The 17,605-nt window shown below is 36.2% G+C and overlaps 1 protein-coding gene across 16 annotated transcripts in view; it reads right to left on the bottom strand.

Moving 5' to 3' along the window:
- The window catches only part of WDR33 (WD repeat domain 33), a 103,930-nt gene that overhangs the window by 48,008 nt on the left and 38,317 nt on the right, over positions 1–17,605 (bottom strand). For all 16 annotated transcript variants that reach the window (XR_009541204.1, XM_060153087.1, XM_060153085.1 and 13 more), the window contains exons 2-7: positions 13,528–13,754; positions 12,231–12,299; positions 11,536–11,640; positions 8,951–9,046; positions 8,612–8,763; positions 6,841–6,938 (exon numbers count right to left, since the gene is read on the bottom strand). Coding sequence is in view for 15 of the 16 variants with exons in the window: in XM_060153087.1 (XP_060009070.1) it covers positions 6,841–6,938; positions 8,612–8,763; positions 8,951–9,046; positions 11,536–11,640; positions 12,231–12,299; positions 13,528–13,731 (724 nt within the window). In the remaining variant the exon portion in view is untranslated. The remainder of the gene's footprint in view (positions 1–6,840; positions 6,939–8,611; positions 8,764–8,950; positions 9,047–11,535; positions 11,641–12,230; positions 12,300–13,527; positions 13,755–17,605) is intronic.

The raw sequence follows: 17,605 nt of genomic DNA on the forward strand, positions 1-17,605 counted from the left end.
CTTATGGTTTCCACCTTTGACAAAACAAACCTGGAAACTGAGTAGGGATTCCCACAAGCTGTCAAAGGGAGATGCCAGGTGCAGAAAATGCTCAAGGTTTAACTCTTGAACAGATAATTTAAAAAGGAGAAAAAAATACATACATAGCCTGAAAACAGCAACAACTTGGCCACTTTTAAAGCCACATACCCTAAACTGGATCTCTACATGATGTCTGCACTTTTGCCCACTCAGAACTATAGACAAAGGGGCATACACTAGTCGGGGGAGGGCTCTAATAAAGCAGCACACTGGGCTACGGAGAAGCTCCACCTACCCCTGCTCAAAGGCACCTTGTGGTGGCTGGGCCTTCCCTGGGGTTCCCTAGAACCAGTGCAATACTTAAAAACATCAAGTTAAAGCAGGTACAGTTCACTGGGCTAATGCAAGTAACACGATATTCTAAAATCATGCTAAGAAGGTAAACTTCTCTCAAAGAGAACTATATTAAATTATATTCAGCGGAAAAAAACATCAAGAGGCCTCAGCAGATTGATTTTGAGACATAATAGTGTGTTCTGGACAAATTAAGACTATTTTATGACACAATCTGTAAAAAAGGATAAATGACCAAGAAACTACCATTTCTTCCTTTAAATAGAAATTCTTCTAGTCTCTTTATAACTAAAGAGATCACAGCATGGCAGGTGCTTCTTAGAAATTCCTGAGATATGATTTAAATCAAATTTTAAGATGGTTTTCAAATATATAATAAAAAAGTGAGTAAAGGGAAAAAATGACTATGAAAAAAACAATATTTGTTTTGATACTTAATGTCCCTCATTGGCAAATAACTTATTTGTGGTGATACCATATTTTAATCATATACTTTTATTAAAGGATCTACCCAGTAGAAATGAAGAAGCCAGAAGGGTATTATATATTTATCTACTTTTACCAGCTCTTTCCAAAGCTCTGAAATTTAACTTTAAAAACTATCAAAAACTTGATTAGCTGAGAAGCTCTATAAGAGGGTAACTAATTCCTCAGCAAATAGAAATTTAAGCCTCACTCAAAATAAACTGAAGCAATTACAGAATATTTACTAAATGCAAAGATGAAAACTGACTGCCTGGATTACGAGTCATAGTGATTTGTTGCTGTCAAAAAACTGGAATCTTTATACACAAAAGGATGTCTGGAAATAACTCGACTCTTAATTATAACAGTGGATAAGACAGTAACAGTGTGTAGCACTGGCATCCCAAGAAAGCTAAGATCTATTTTCAACAAGTTTTTGCCACATTTGTGCAATATCTTAAGTGTAGAGTTAGAAAGGACAAAACCCGGCATAAAAATCTAAAACAATTCCTGTAAAACTGTGGATGGATTATATAAAATGACTATTTCAGGACACTACTACACTAATTTCTTCAAATAATTTGCTTTAGAAGTAAATATTAAGTCTTCTTCCCTCTCATGATATACCCAGATAGTTATTTATCAATACATAGGAGAACCTACCATGATCCAGTCTGTTCAGCAGAGCAGAGGAAAAAGAGCCTTAAATGAACGCCTCCTCAAAATAAGGGATCACAGATAAGAGAAAACAGGTGTCAATCTATATATATATGGGCCCACATGATTGTTTGGACGATTATATAAGATGTGCCTGAAGTACTTTTAATATTAAAACATGCTATGTCGGGCTTCCCTGGTGGCGCAGTGGTTGGGAGTCCGCCTGCCGATGCAGGGGATGCGGGTTCATGCCCTGGTCCGGGAAGATCCCACATGCCGCGGAGCGGCTGGGCCCGTGAGCCATGGCCGCTGAGCCTGCGCATCCGGAGCCTGTGCTCCGCAACGGGAGAGGCCATAACAGTGACAGGCCCGCATACCACAAAAAAAAAAAAAAAAAAAACAAACAAACAAAAAAAAAAACATGCTATGTTAGTGGAAGGAGTTATTCTGCTATAGGCTATTTATTTTAAAGGAAGCTGGGTGTTTTTCGTCTTGGAGAGAACAGAAAGGATTTTGTGGAATGTTCTGTACAAATACATTAGGTCCATTCATCATAAACTTCATGGTTTGCCAATTTTACTTTAAATAAGTAAAATTATTTCCAATGAAAAGCATCAGAGGGGACTTCCCTGGTGGTCCAGTGGCCTGCACTTCCACTGCAGGGGGCATGGATTCGATCCCTGGTAGGGGAACTAAGATCCCACATGCCGCAGAGCACGGCCAAAAAAACAAAAAGAAAAAAAAAAAATCAGAGATATTTTTGAACACTCAGACTTTGTAAACATGTCTTTACACAGTTCAAAAACACACTTTTTGAACCAAAAGATCTTTGCAGAGGAGTTTATCTCATTAAGGACCACAGCCAAATACAATCAGGCACGGATAAGCAGAGATTTAGTAAAAATACTAATAGTATTCTATTCCATAAGCTGTGTGTACTCAGGTTCATTTCCTCTCCATGAGTGCTATACTTTAAAACTGAAAACAGATCTTACCTCCTGAGTAAGTCTCAGTACAACTCCTTATGTCCATGTTCTATTTATATAACCTAGCTTATAACTCATCTGCAGTTTGAACTATTCGTTGTGGTTTAATTTTTTTGGTTGTTAAATATACATTGAAAACCTATAGCCTATATGGACAGCTTTAAAGAAGAATGGTAAAATAAACTTGAGTACCTAAATTCTCTCCACCCACACTTCTCTCCTTTCCCCCCAAAAATCTCGACAATTCTGTCATCACAGCTCAGGAAGACATTATTACATCCATGCTGATGATATTTTTAAAACATGAAAGAGGCAGTTTAACATAATGAATAAGAGCATGAACTCTGGAGTGAAATAACATGGGTTCAAATCTGAGCCTCACCTCTTACAAGTTATATTACCTCGGGGAGGTTTACTTAACTTTCTTGTACCTTCGTTACTGATTTGTAAAATGTGGAATAAACAGTATTTATCTCATAGGGTCACTGGGAAGATTAAATGAAGTACTGGTTACTGGTAAGATTAAATGAAGTACTTAAAATATGCCTGATACATAGTAAGTGTAATGTGTCAGCTACTGTTGTTAAAATCAAGAAGGTAAAACAAAATTAAAGCATGCTAAAGCTGGTAAACTGGATTCTTTTTAAGTTATATATAATATACATGTTATATATCATATAATATATAATTATGCTTCTCATTAAAATTTACTCCGTATTCTTACTGATTCTACATTTTCAATCTTTCACATTTTCATTTTAGTCACAAGTGATCTGCTTCTAACTTTACACTGATAAAACTATATATTTTTTTTAAACTACACTTCTAATACTCTCATGACTCTTCTCCCCTAATATCCAACAATATTGTTTGTGACAATATCTTACCTTTCCTACTAAACTTTAAGAAGCAAGAGGGTAGGAGGTCATCATACCTTATTTTCTTTTAAATTTCTTCTACCTATGATAGCATGCATATAATATATGCTAATTAAATAAATGGATTTTAATGCCTCTATTTCTCTTAGAGTCAAGTGCATAAACGCCTAGAGGCTCATTTAGACTCATGTATTCCTGGTGCTTAAATGTTATTTTAATCACAGTCCATAATTTGAGTGCTGCAATTCATAATAGAAAAGGATAAATGTGTATAAATTATGCTGATATGCATATGCTTTGGAAACGGGTGGACATATACATGGTACTTCTCAATGTTGCAGTATATTCAATTTCACAAGTGTTTCCTCTTCCCATCTATGGACCAAACATTACAACTTCAAAGTAGCAAATCTGGCAATAGATCGATGCTCATTTTTTGTTAAAAATACTGATTATTTTCTCTTGTGCAACTTCTTCTTTTTCCAAGAAGCGTAAGAATAATCTCAGTAATGACACTAAAAAGCAACTGTAAATTCTGCACTCACAGGGATCCTGTAAGCTTATAGCTGAAAGACTGCATTAAGAAGACATGAGAGCTGTCTTCAAATACTTAAAGGGCTGCAATGTAGAAGAGTACAGACTTGATTTTTTGTGTTCCAGAAGGTAGGACAAGTTATAAGAAAGTGGGTTTCTGATATAAAGAAAGAACTTTCTGAAAATCAGAGCTACCTAAAATTGAAAAAGAGATTCATGTGCGGTAGTGAATACTGTATCACTAAAAATGTTTTGTGAGTAGAAAACTGGTTTTGGGGAATGATGTAGAAAAGTATTAAAGAGTTGGACTACGTGATCACAAACATCCTCTTCAATCAAAATGTTCTTGGATTTCCTTAACTTAATCCCAAGTGATGGTCTGATGCACAACACTAATATGCCTTAGGAATATACCTACCTGCCTGGCATCACACAGCCTATGTAGGCTACATGAACATCACCCCCTTTCTATAGGGCAACTGACATTTTAGAGGCCACCCTATTTGCTTAACTCTGTGATCTACCTTTCTCTCTACGAACAGAACTAAATTAAGTTCACTTCAAATTTTATTTGAAGAATTTCACATCACCCCTTGAGACAAGTGGAGTTCCATCATCCCCTGATCACCAAGTGAAGAACAGAAAAATTATAACAACACTGGTTTCACTATTTTATAATCATCTCTAAAGTTCAGAAAATTTAGAAAAATGAGGAATGATAGAAAATGGATAATTGGAAAAACCCGTCTACTACACCAGATCCACTATCAGAACTACTACTTGGGTGGTATAATTAACTTGGCTTATATATTTATACTTCTCATATGCTCATTGAGGTACAAAGAAAAAAATCATGACCATAAAGCAAGTAGAATACTGTTTAAAGGAAGTAAAAAACATGAATAAGCTAGAATACAAATCCTAAAAGTACATGCAAGTTCATTATACTCTTGTGCATGTTTGAAATTTTCATAGTGAAAACTTAAAAAGAACACCCACATAAAAAATAAAATTCAACTCTCAGTATAGACATGATATTGGTGTATTTTTAAGCTACGAGAAGAACAGGTAATGACCCAGCATCCACATTATCCAAATCCACCTGGACTCAAATCTGAAAATATTTAACTGCGGACTAATAACTCATGTACACTACATTTCAGAAGAAAAGTTCCTAAGCACTATTTAGAAACAGTTTCATTACCAAAACTGAATAACACTTCATTGGAATTTGGGATCGAAAATGCTATCTTATAGTAGCTTTTCTTCTTCTTCTTTATTTAATCCAAGATGCAGAGTGGTTTTGTATCAGACTTTACAGTTATTATAGTCCTAGGTCACTGTAAAATTAATGGTTTTGATCCTTTAGAATTACTTTCAATAAATAAAATTATTTGGTTTCCTCTATATTTCTTAGGATTTTCAAAGGCTAGAAAAAGTTGTTTCCCTTATCACTGTTTAGCAGCTAAGACTTCTACTAATAGTGAGGAAAGATGCAACATTAGTGTAGCATCAGGCCAGTTGTCAAGTGACAGGATGCTAGTCCTGGCTCTGAACTTCTTTTACCTTGAACATGTCACTTAAGCCTTCTGGGTCATGATGCTCATCCATACAATAACTCAGATTAGATGATTTCAAAGGCTCCACCTAGTTCTGAAGCTGTACAATATTATGACCTCATTGTCAGGACACCCCTTCACTATGACAGGTGAAGGTGCTATATCCTTATGCTAGCTATCACAATACGTTACTGTGGGTAAAACCCACACAAAATGTGCAAAGCCAGGAATGTTTAAAAATTGTGATTAAAAAAAATAACACTGGCTTGAAATATGGGTTAAATATCAAGAATACTTAGCTTCTTGTCTAGAAAGCATCGACACTATATGCTGTAAATAAAGCTCTGAAAAAGGTATAAAAAACTTGTAAGTCAACCAAGGTAACTAACTCTGCCGACTCTTGAACAAAAAGGGCAATCTCTGAATAGTAATTGCTTGACACCCAATGTCTGTGGCACCCATTCTCCCACCCTGCATTTATGTGTCAGAGGAAGATGTTACTTTTATGGCATATTGGAATGAAGAGTATGCAACAGAATGTACGCCTTGTTAAATCAGCATAGGTTCAAATTAAGCACTTGAGAAAACTACCTTCCCAATTAATAATAAACTGATGAGATTTAGTTAAAAGCGTAAATGTTTTTTGTTTCAATGTTTGTATTGAATATATAAAACACACAGTTAATTTCCTTAACTTACTTTAACAGCACTGAATTCACATAAATGGTGTTGATGTACTGTGAGTATTTCAACAGCCCCACCTTAGGAAGTCTAAAACTAAGTTAATCCAAGTGAAAATATGGATTTCTTTTCTAGGATAGAGTAATTTATAGATGTTAGTTTATAATTATGAAATCAATAAAAGTAAATAAAAATCCCTCCAAAGCTTAGTAACAAGTGGGCCATGTAGCACAAATGTGGTATACTGAAAAACCACCTCCTTTCAGAAATACCAATACTGAGAAGTGTAGCTAGTGAGACCTTGGTTAATGCATATTGTAAAAGGCCTGCCAGGAGAATGTGAGTTATATAAATAAAATTATCGTGTCAGTATGTTGGTGAAAGCTATCCTGGGTACAAGGCAGGAAAAGGAATATAGCCCTAACGGATGCATACAGATAAGTAAGTAATTGGGAGGAGAGGGGAGAAGAAGGGGAACATGTGTACTTAATTTATAGCTCAAAGAATTCAAAGATAATATTAGTAGTAAAAATCTACAAAAATGTGAACCAGAGAGTTCAGTTTTCTTTAAAGAGCCTGACTGAGAGGGTGTGTATGTAAAACAACTGAATGAAGATGTAAGCTGGTATTGTGGTATTGTGATGATTTAAACCACAAATGCCTTCCCTATTTAAATATTCCAATCAGTACTGTTAGTACACGTACCTCGGAGAATTCTTTCCTCATGGCAACGAAGAAAGTCCCAGATTCTAACAGTGCCGTCATCAGAGCATGTAGCAAATTTATTATCCGTGGGTGAGAAACTGTTACATGAAGACACACAGCAGGGGAAAGAAGTCAGCATTTAACAGATTATCTGTGCTTCTCAGACAGGGAAAAATAAAAACACTGTGCTGCGTTATAAACAGGAGAGGGAAGTATCCACAGTGAAGAAGCCCTTAAAGAGAATGTTGTCAGCTAACAAATGTATCTCATCAAAAGAAGAACTCAACAGAGTAGCTGCTTCTTAGTTTTCAATCAGCAATATTCAGAGAACTTTATGAGTGTATTATTAGTACTAATGTTACCCACACTCTCCAGTATAGTATTTCCTATGGTACCAACAGAAAACATGGAGCGGATTTAAGTGGAGAAACTAAACAAATTCTATCTTTGCAATATTCCTGTAAAGTCTTTTAAATCACATAGGAATACTGCTCAAAAAATTAGCATCAGCTTCTGCTTCAAACTTCATAAAAGTTTCAGACAGGCTGTTTAAAGACTGGTTGCTACACATCCCTACATATGATGTTTCTGATTTATGTAAAAGGTCTGTGGAAAACGTTCACACCTTCTTCCAGGCAAGCTATCCCATGAATGTTGCACTTTTTGAAGAAAACTAACATGGGGACCTTCTGACTGTTTAAAGCCAAAGAATATGCTTGCAAAGGAGGAATCCATTTTTTCCTCCCTGTAAAAGACCATCAAGTTTCTCATCTAAGAACTCCCCTGAACTTCTGAACCCTTTGCCTAAGAAAGGACCAACTGCGAAAACTCAATGTATGGTCAGGACAATAAGGCAAAGTCTTTGCAGAAGCGTGTTTATCCAATAACTTTTGTTAAGATTCTGAAAGTAGAAACAAGTGACTGCAGTGGATGATGTTTCTATAAAGATGTCAACCTCCTCCCACACGTGGGTGGCACAACGGTCAAGAATGCTGCTTAGCTTTCTTTATTCTTGAGGCTGCAGCAATTCTTCAGGCTTGTTTTTGAAACTTTTTTTTTCCATTTCTACTATACATATCTCACTGATATGTAAAAATATACAACTCACTGAAAATATTTTAAACTCCCACTTATGATACATTTGCATTACTGATGTTATCAACAGTGAATCAGAAGGAAAGTCTTCTTGACATTGGTCTGCTTACAGTTTCAAAGCTTGAAAGAACCCACTCATTAATCCATTAATGTTTGCCACATCCAGAGTTACTTGTGAGAGTTTTTAGTCCTATACTTTCCTTTTGAAGTCGTGGCATAACCAAGCCAACCAGGGTCTTCACTTAAGCCTTTTTTATCTTGTATTTTGTGTGAACTCTGAAGGTGTTTTCTGTAGGCTTTAGATTTTATTCAGTTGTATAATTAAAGACTGAATTCTTTATTTGGAATGAAATATTCTTGTCTTACATAGTAGGTAATAAAAATGAATAACTTATACACATTATTAACCATAAACGAAAAGAGAAAACCAGTGCAAAATGCGGCAGACAATACATCTCTAACATATTGCAAAGGCTGATACCGGGACAACACTACTTCAGAAAAGTGCCAGCAAAATGGTGAATGTGTGAAAACAAAGAAAAATATTGTGTTTATAGGGTGCAGAAAGTTTCCCAGAATCTGACAGAGCCCATGCATCTCTGCACCCAGAATACACTTAGAGAATAATTTAACCATGACAATAGGGACTACAGAAAATGGTATATTGTGTATAAACCTGGCCTCTCTAATCGCCTCCTTATGTGCCTGGAACATCTTGACGTTGTTCATGTTCGACTGCCAATATTTCACATATCCTCCGTGGTCCGCTGTCAACATCCACATGTCATTATGTGACCAAGTCATGGCTCTTACTGGGCTATCGTGAGCCTGTGAAAACACAAAACATTTGTAAACATTATATAAAAGAATGTATGATGGAAGCCTTTACAGGAGCATATATTAACTCATAACAATAAGCTGTGCAATTATAAGTTTAAAATGCCAAGAAAGTAACTATATATCAAGTTCTTTACAGTAACAAAGGATGATGCTACCATCTGATGATTATTGTTACCTGTAATATTGTTTCAAAATTGAAAGTGAGTCCATTCCACAAGGTGAACTCTCCACTAGAGGCTCCAGTGACTAACCGTCTTCCTTCTGGAGTCCACTGGGGAAAAAAAAAAAGACATTATACAAGGTCACGAATCCTCAACCTTAATTTTTAAAACACTTAGAAAGTCTTTATTTATAAAATATCCAATAATTGACATTAAGTGGACAATACTGACTTTCACTTAAGACTATAGCTCAGATTTATAAGCAAGTACTTTGTCAGAAAAGAACTTGTATTAACACAGTGCAAGGAAAGCTCTAGCACTTTAGCTCATTAATTAAATTAATAAGTGCTTTTTTTTTTTTTTTTTTTTTTTTTTTTGCAGTACGTGGGCCTCTCACTGTTGTGGCCTCTCCCGTTGCAGAGCACAGGCTCCCGATGCGCAGGCTCAGCGGCCGTGGCTCACGGGCCCAGCCGCTCTGCGGCATGTGGGATCTAACCGGACCAGGGCACGAACCCGTGTCCCCTGCATCGGCAGGCGGACTCTCAACCACTGCGCCACCAGGGAAGCCCCAATAAGTTCATTTTAAATACCTGTTAAGTTACACACACCTAGGCACTCTAAAGAGCATTTCAAAACAAAATACGCAAAGACTTAATTTTTCTAGAATACATGGCAGACCAACATAAATAAGATGGTCAGTCACCAGAAAAATTCAAAGACTAAATGTATAAAGGATATGGTTTATTACAGCTGTTAGTGAACCAATTCAGGCAAAAATGTTACCAGTGTCTTGTGAAAAAACAGTATTACATACCAATTTAAGGACATCAAAGCTATCAAACTTTTCCTGGAAACTAAACGTACAATATATACTATATACATGTATATATATTTTTTTAAGTTCTTCGTTCACAGTATTAGGCAGTGACAGGTCTTATGCTAATCTAGTCTCCAAAAAAATGTAATACAACAGAGGCATGACTAACAGTACCCCAATATTTCAATGTCACAATTTGCACACTGAAGGGAATCTGTGATATATGCTTATCAACTCAAAATGCAACATATTTTTTCTTACTTTTATTTTCCAGTTTCTATGATAGATTACACGTTCATTTTCCTTAGATGTAAATACATGAAATATCAATATAAGAATCCTATTAGTAAAAAGTGTGACACAGAGTTGAAAACTACAAGTGTGTTTATAGGGTGAGATACACGAAATGAAGTCTGTTTGGTAAATTTCACAGATATATATGACAAGCCAGCCTTTTACTGTTTACCTGCAGATCATGATTTTGATTTTTATTAATAAAATCCTCCTACTTTCCTAGTTTCTGTTATCTGCTTTGTAGACACTACAACCCAGTAGACACTACAAGCAATCAAACTGCTGACACAGGACCCACAGTCTTTATGTCTTTAATACCTTGTAATTTGGACTTACCTCTACTACGTGCAAATTTCTTAAGACCTTATAGCTTGATTCCCAAATGAGAAATTTACCCTTCTAATAAGATACAGGACACAGAATGCTTAGATTTTATTCATTCCAAAAAGGTTTTGTGTTATGCTAACAAGATATTAAAATTAGCTGCCATCATACTCCTTTTCCCAAATTCCCTGGCAAGCAAAATTACACTACATACTGGTTGGCTCTCCTAATATAAAAGCCATTCAAATAATGTTTCTTTACTAATGGTTTCTACTCTAATAGGCCTCTGAAGCAAACAGGAGGCCTAAGACTGACTACCACATTTGTATGGAACTCAAGCCAGAGTCTCTTCCAGCCCCTCTCAGTTCTCCCGGCTGTCTATCACAACAACTCCCTAATAAGAAGACCTGCTTATTTTGCTCATTTGCCACAATGTTTGCCATGACTGTTTTTTCTCTGTCCCATTATTTTTTTCAATTCTTATTTGCTCCACTTTGACTATTAACTTTCCTACATTTCTGGACTTGATATACTGCTAACCAGCAAGTGCATTCTTACTAGCAGACCACAAAAAAATGATTATACCATTATCTATGGAAATATTAACAGGAAGCCTGGGAGACAGAGATGGGAAGACTTTTTTATTGCAAACCCCTTCAAATTTTAATAATTTGAACCATGTTAATATATTATTTATTTTTAAATTATATTTTAAAAATTCTAGTGAAAATGTATAGAGTACCTACAATGTACCTTCATGGAGCTGACAATTATGGTCTACCATTGGTCTTCAGCTCTTCTTAGGTGTTTTCCTTCCTAGTAACCCTAAGAGTTTTCATTCGCCTTGAGATGCTGCTCTCTAAACAGTAACAAAACAATCCTATTCAAGAGCAAGTCAGACACCTGCTGCAATATATATATATATCCATGGCCAGCTCAGAGAGAATTCTATGGAAATTGCAACATGAAGAAAAGCAATCCAAAAGTACTACCTTACTAAATGTGGATATAGTGGATAAATGATTGGATATTTCAAAATAAAAATACAAGCAATACACTGATTTTTATCCCAGATATACATTTAAAATAATGTTTAATTTTCTTTGCAAATATATTTGCAGGCTAACTCAGAGTTAATTTATCCAAAAAATATCAAATACTTACCCTAACAACAAATACTGGACACTTTACTTTATTTGTTGATGTTCGAACAAACTTTGTTGTTACTGCATTCATAGGATTATTCAACATCCCAATAGGTGGAACCAGCTACAAAAAAAAAAAAAAAAAAAAAAAAGGGGTTTAAAGATCACAAACAGGACATAAACCAGGGACATGACAAGGTAATTACTTCAACATTTAAAGACAAATTCAGGACCATATAGGACTTTCAAAACACTATTATAATAGATTACAATTAGTCTATAGTAATTAAATGAAGAAAAAGGAGATACAGGAAAGTTAAATGCCCATAATTACTAAATAAACAATAAAATCAAGTGCCAGATTTCCCCCAATTACTTCTCAAAGTCAACACAATTAAACACATTCATAACAAGCCAAGTTTAAAATTAACTTTCTTGTTACAGAGACTCTGAGGCAGTGCAATCTTTTGCTGGACACTGCTTTAAACCCCAAATCAAAAGTTCATCCGTTACCAGATTAAAAGGAAAATTTAAATTGAGATTTAAAAAAAAAAAAACCCATGGTTTACACAGATATGTTATATTATCCCTTTAGGAATGTTTTAATTATAAAAATGTAAAAAGAAAAGTCCATGTTTGAATTAGAGATCCCATAGTTCAAATGTCCAAGCAAAGAGGTTTCTATTAAGCTAGCATGACATATCTTATACTTACATCATTATAATAACCTGCATCAGGCTGAATTGCCCGCATATCTCTCTGGTCTCTTTGCCATATTCTATTCTGTTAAAAATAAATTAATCAATCAATCAATATATTGTCTAATTATACTCAATCTGAAACATAAGTAAATATTTACAAAATGCAAGCTGTCGTTAAATGGGGAAAAAAGAAGACTAAAACTTTTTCATTATGTTCTAAAACAGATAATAGTGGGTATCTTAAGAGATTTCCCCTCTTATCACACTGACACTGCTTAGAATTTCCCTCCTTTCTTTACTCATATTATGCCCAACCAATCATCCAAGATGCTGCTGACCCCAACACATTCTCACTGACCATACCTTAGCAAAAGGAAAAAGGTCAAGGGGTAGACAGACGTTCCCAATTCCTTCAAAATCCTCAGCACAAAACAATTCCTCTTATCTTGGTGTTGGTTTTCTTAATTCCTCCCAAACTTTCCTAGGCTAGTTTTCCAACTGAAACACCTGAAAAAGCCTAAATCTGTCTTTACCTCTGAATGAATATTTTTGCTATGTGCCTGCAACATACTAATTATGCCCAATATGCATATAGGTCTTTTAACAACTTGTCTCAGGTAATGAAAAGCAGACAGATTTTCTTCACAGGAGGCAGAGCAGACCAAAACCTGATTAACGTGGAGTTAGCAATGAAAAAAGCAAATCACAGAGGCTTAAGACAAGAAAGGTTAAGACAAGTAAATAAAGAAGTCAAAGGGGAGATAAGCCAAGCTGACACAGGTTTAGGCAGACCCCTACTCTGCCGTTATTTGCCATGTCAGGTCGCTTATAAAATAGCTGTAGTAGGTGCTCAACCCTCCAAGTAAATAGAGCCCTTTTCCCTGAGGGGTTTGGAGAGTCGTGTTCTGATGCCAGTGTCTTGGACATGCAAGTCACTATTCTGAACACATGTTCTAATACAAATATTCTTATGTTGGTAGTCTCTTAACATTTCATATACACTGTGGGTTTAACAAGTGTTTTAAAGTTGGCCTAGTTGGACAAAAGTACCCTCTTCTGAAATACAGTGTGAACCTTTAGAACAAAACCTATTTTTAAGTTGGAGTCTAATAATTTTTGAGATTATTCATGCATGCAAAGAGTAAAAAAAAAGTACTCTTTTTTTATTGAGGTGATTGGCCTCATTTGAAATTCTACTTCATCCTACTAATTCAAAAAACACAGGTATACTTATTACCCTGCATTATAAAAACTTTCTTCTTTTTAAGAAACCAAAGTTTGGTCATCTGAAGTACATTAACTATACTTACCTCCAAATACTTAATTACAGATGGATTATAGTCTATGGTTTTTCGGTTTACTGCTTTTCTCATTCGTTTTCCATCAAAGGTAAGCTGTTGCATTGCTTGCTGCTGTGCAAAATCAGGTCGCTTATAAAATAGCTGTCGAGGTGCCTGGTGTTGGAACCTTGGCATATGGAAAAAACGAGGAGGAGAACCAATTTCTGTAGCCATGGTGATGTTCTCCTTCTAGGACACTAGGGTAAGGAAAAAGTACTGTCACTACAAATATATCAGCACTATAACACTGCCTGAAAATATTTTTAAGTGAACATTTTTTTACACTTCTCTTCCTTTTCCTAATATGCACCATTTTTAGCTTTTAGTCAACCTATTTCCAAAATGAACTATTAAATTTAATGGCAGAGACCAGTTACATATTTGAAAAAGGTCAATTCACAGAATAAATGCGAATAAGTATTTGCTGTAAAATTTAGCCTGATGGAAGGAAAAATCACTGTTTATAACAGCTTGGGGCAATTGTGTTGTGCACGTGTGGGGTGGGTAAATTGTGGAGGGTAAGGAAGGTAAAATCACTGAGAACCGTTCACATTTTTAAAATGAAGTTTTCATTAGATGTTTGATAGTAAAACACGTCATTTTAAGTTTATCGTAAGACCCCCATTTTATACAAGAGTCACTAAAAAATTTTAAAACCTGACATTTTGTCCTTTTAAATTTCCTAGGACTAGTGTAAAAAGTGGAATAAACTATCTTACTTCATATGAATGCTAAAAGTATGTATATCTAATTTCAGGCTCAAAGTAACTACCACAGAAACTTATTTCTCAATATGTGGATTTACATATTTATAAGGCAATATTAAGCTAACATCTGAAGAAAAAAATGTTAAGAGCTTACAGTTTTTCAACTTTAGTGTTCTCCAATTAAACTTACATTCCAATAATACAAATATGCATGATTTAAAACCACATTTTCAAGCATATTTTAAAAATCAGACCATGAAAAAAAAAATCAGACCATGAAAAAACACATAAAGGGTGTTATAACCATTTTGGTAATTTTGTTTGAAAATGAGGAATGATTAGACTCTCCATTATTTTTCTATATTCTTACATTTGCCTTTCTTCATTCAAGACACTAAATAGGGCTTCCCTGGTGGCACAGTGGTTGAGAGTCCGCCTGCCGATGCAGGGAACACGGGTTCGTGCCCCGGTCCGGGAAGATCCCACGTGCCGCGGAGCGGCTAGGCCCGTGAGCCATGGCTGCGGAGCCTGTGCTCCGCAACGGGAGAGGCCCCAACAGTGAGAGGTCCGCGTACCGCAAAAAAAAAAAAAAAAAAAAAAGACACTAAATAAAGGACCTGAAAATAAATCTGTGATTTCCTCTGGATGAAAATATTCTTAGTACTAGCTAATTCACCCTTGTCCCTTTAGTATCTCCTGAAACCATTTAATAATGATAACAGAAAGGAAATGGGGCAGGAGGAGGGGTAGGGGTGGGGGTAGGGGTGGGGGTGGGGGTGCAGAGATAAGTCCTGACTCCCAAGACACCAAAAGTAAACAGTGCAATTAAACGTGCATCTAATACATATTACTCCCACTACTCTGGAGCAATCCCAGAAGACCCCTGACAAATGTTCATCTGTAATGAGATGAGACACATTCTCAGGCTGTGTGTATATTAAATTAGAATGCATTTGCCTCAATAAGGTTGGTGAAGGAATCTGTTTATTCAGCTATCCCATAAATCCAACCAAGTTTCAGCATGCAGATTTCAATTAACGGCTTTAATTCAGATGTCTACTCCAGTAATTCTAAAAGGATGCAGCTTTGAAAAGTATATTTTAAAATTACTATTTTTTTCACTTTATAATCATCAAATTTCTAATTTTATTAGAATAAAATTATCCTAATATTCTAGTTTCTAATATTATTGATATCAAATGAGAATAAAGATTTTTACACATATCAAAAGAGGCTTAAAAATTATTCAGCCAAAAAAACAAGGGAATGAAGTGCTGACACATGCTACAACATGAATGAATCTCAAAAACACTACCCAAGTGAAAGAAGCCAGACGTAAAAGGTCACATATTGTATGATTTCATTTATACCCAAATCCAGAACAGGCTAATACATAGTGACAGAAAGCATATTAGTGGTTGCCAGGGGCAGGGGAAGGGCAGAATGGGCAATGACTGCTTAATGGGAATGGGGTTTCCTTTGGGGACGATGAAAATATTTGGAACCAGGCAGAGATGGTGGCTGCACGACACTGTGAATATACTAAGTGGTGCTGAATTACACACTTTAAAATGGTTAAGACAGTGAATTTCATGTTATATGACTTTTACCTCAGTTAAAGAATGGGGGGTTTAAACTGCTGGAAAAACTTTTATATGGAGAGTAGATGAAACATTATCAGAAAGCTGATGGTATTAAAGCTGGGTGACGGGTACCTGGATGTAAAGCACTAACCAAGAGCCAAACCAAGGATCTACTGTACAAATATGAGGAAAATGACTGAAGTCAAATACAAAACAACCAATGTGTTATTACTAACACTCTTGAATAATTCACATGTTAAAGCTAGAAAAAATATTACTCCTTCATTTAAGACCTTTCCATTTACAGATCTGTTGAGCAAAACTTGTTCTGTAAAAAAGGCCTTTAACTTTTCCTTGAATGGTCAAGTACCACTTGTGTTCTAGAAATAAAGGTCCGGCATGGGGACTTACCTCCCTGGTGGCGCAGTCCACATGCCGTGGAGCAACTAAGCCCATGCGCCACAACTACTGAGCTTGTGCCCTAGAGCCCGCAAGCCACAACTACTAAGCCTGAGTGCTGCAACTACGGAAGCCAGCGCGCCTAGAGCCCGTGCTCCGCAACAAGCCTGCGCGCCACAACGAAGAGTAGCGCCCGCTCGCCGCAACTAGAGAAAGCCCGCGCACAGCAACAAAGACCCAACACAGCCAAAAAAAAAAAAAAAAATTAGAAAGGTCCGGCATGAAGAAAACGAAAAAAAAATTATATTCTAAATCAAAATCCAGCCCTAAAATAAAACAAGAAAAGCTCCTAACAATACAGTAACCAGTCTTCATAAACGCCTTACACACTTCAGCTTCACTTCTGCAAACCACTGTAATTTGCCCAAAGTCAAAACAGAGCCTCTTAGTGGCTGTTATGAGCTCAACTGTGTCCCCCAAAAAAGTCGTACATTGGTCCTAACTTCCAGTACCTCAGAATGTGACTGCACTTGGCGATAAAGCCCTAACCCTTGTGACTGGCATCCCAATAAGAGAAGGATATTAGGACACAGGCATGCACAGAAGGAAGGCCATGTGAAAACATGGAAGACGAAAGCCATCTACAAGCCAAGAAGAGAGGTCTCAGAAGAAACCAACCCCCTGCTCACACCTTAATCTCAGACTTCTAACTTCCAAAACTGAGAAAATTAATTTCTGTTGTTTAAGCCACACAGTCTGTGGCACTTTGTCATGGCAACCCTAGCAGACTAACACAGAGGCAGACGCAGAGCAAAATACCTGGACCTCCTGACTCTCCTTCAAATCTTCCTCTGGGTTGCCAAAAGATTTCAGCAATAATGATATAGCAGCTTTCAATGACTGAAACAGCAGAAAATTTGAAACATGAAGTTGAAAAATGAATGACCCAGATAGAAAAACCATCAATCAAATCATTAAAACTATCCTTTTCAGGCTTCACTCAGGACTATACTTCAAGGAACTATATATATAACCAAATACAGAAAAAGAAATAAGAGCTTTATCTTTCATAAAAATAATTACTGTAATTTCTACTCACTGAAGTACTCACACTTGAGCTACACTAACAGAAGAGAACAATTTAAACCAGAAGGCAGGGTTGTCCCCAAAGCATATTCATCTCATATCTGGGGTAGAGCGGAAGGGAGGGATATAAGAGGGGATGGGGTGGGGAGAAGGGGGCTGTAGGCAACACAGAAACTGAGGCAGAATGAGCATAAGTAATTTGCATATGATTATTAAACACATACTAACAATAGAACCAAATTGCTAAGGAAAAAAAATCACCTGAAACATTGA

The sequence above is a fragment of the Lagenorhynchus albirostris genome, chromosome 6 (genome assembly GCF_949774975.1).
Source record: "Lagenorhynchus albirostris chromosome 6, mLagAlb1.1, whole genome shotgun sequence".
NCBI classification, from domain to species: Eukaryota; Metazoa; Chordata; class Mammalia; order Artiodactyla; family Delphinidae; genus Lagenorhynchus; species Lagenorhynchus albirostris.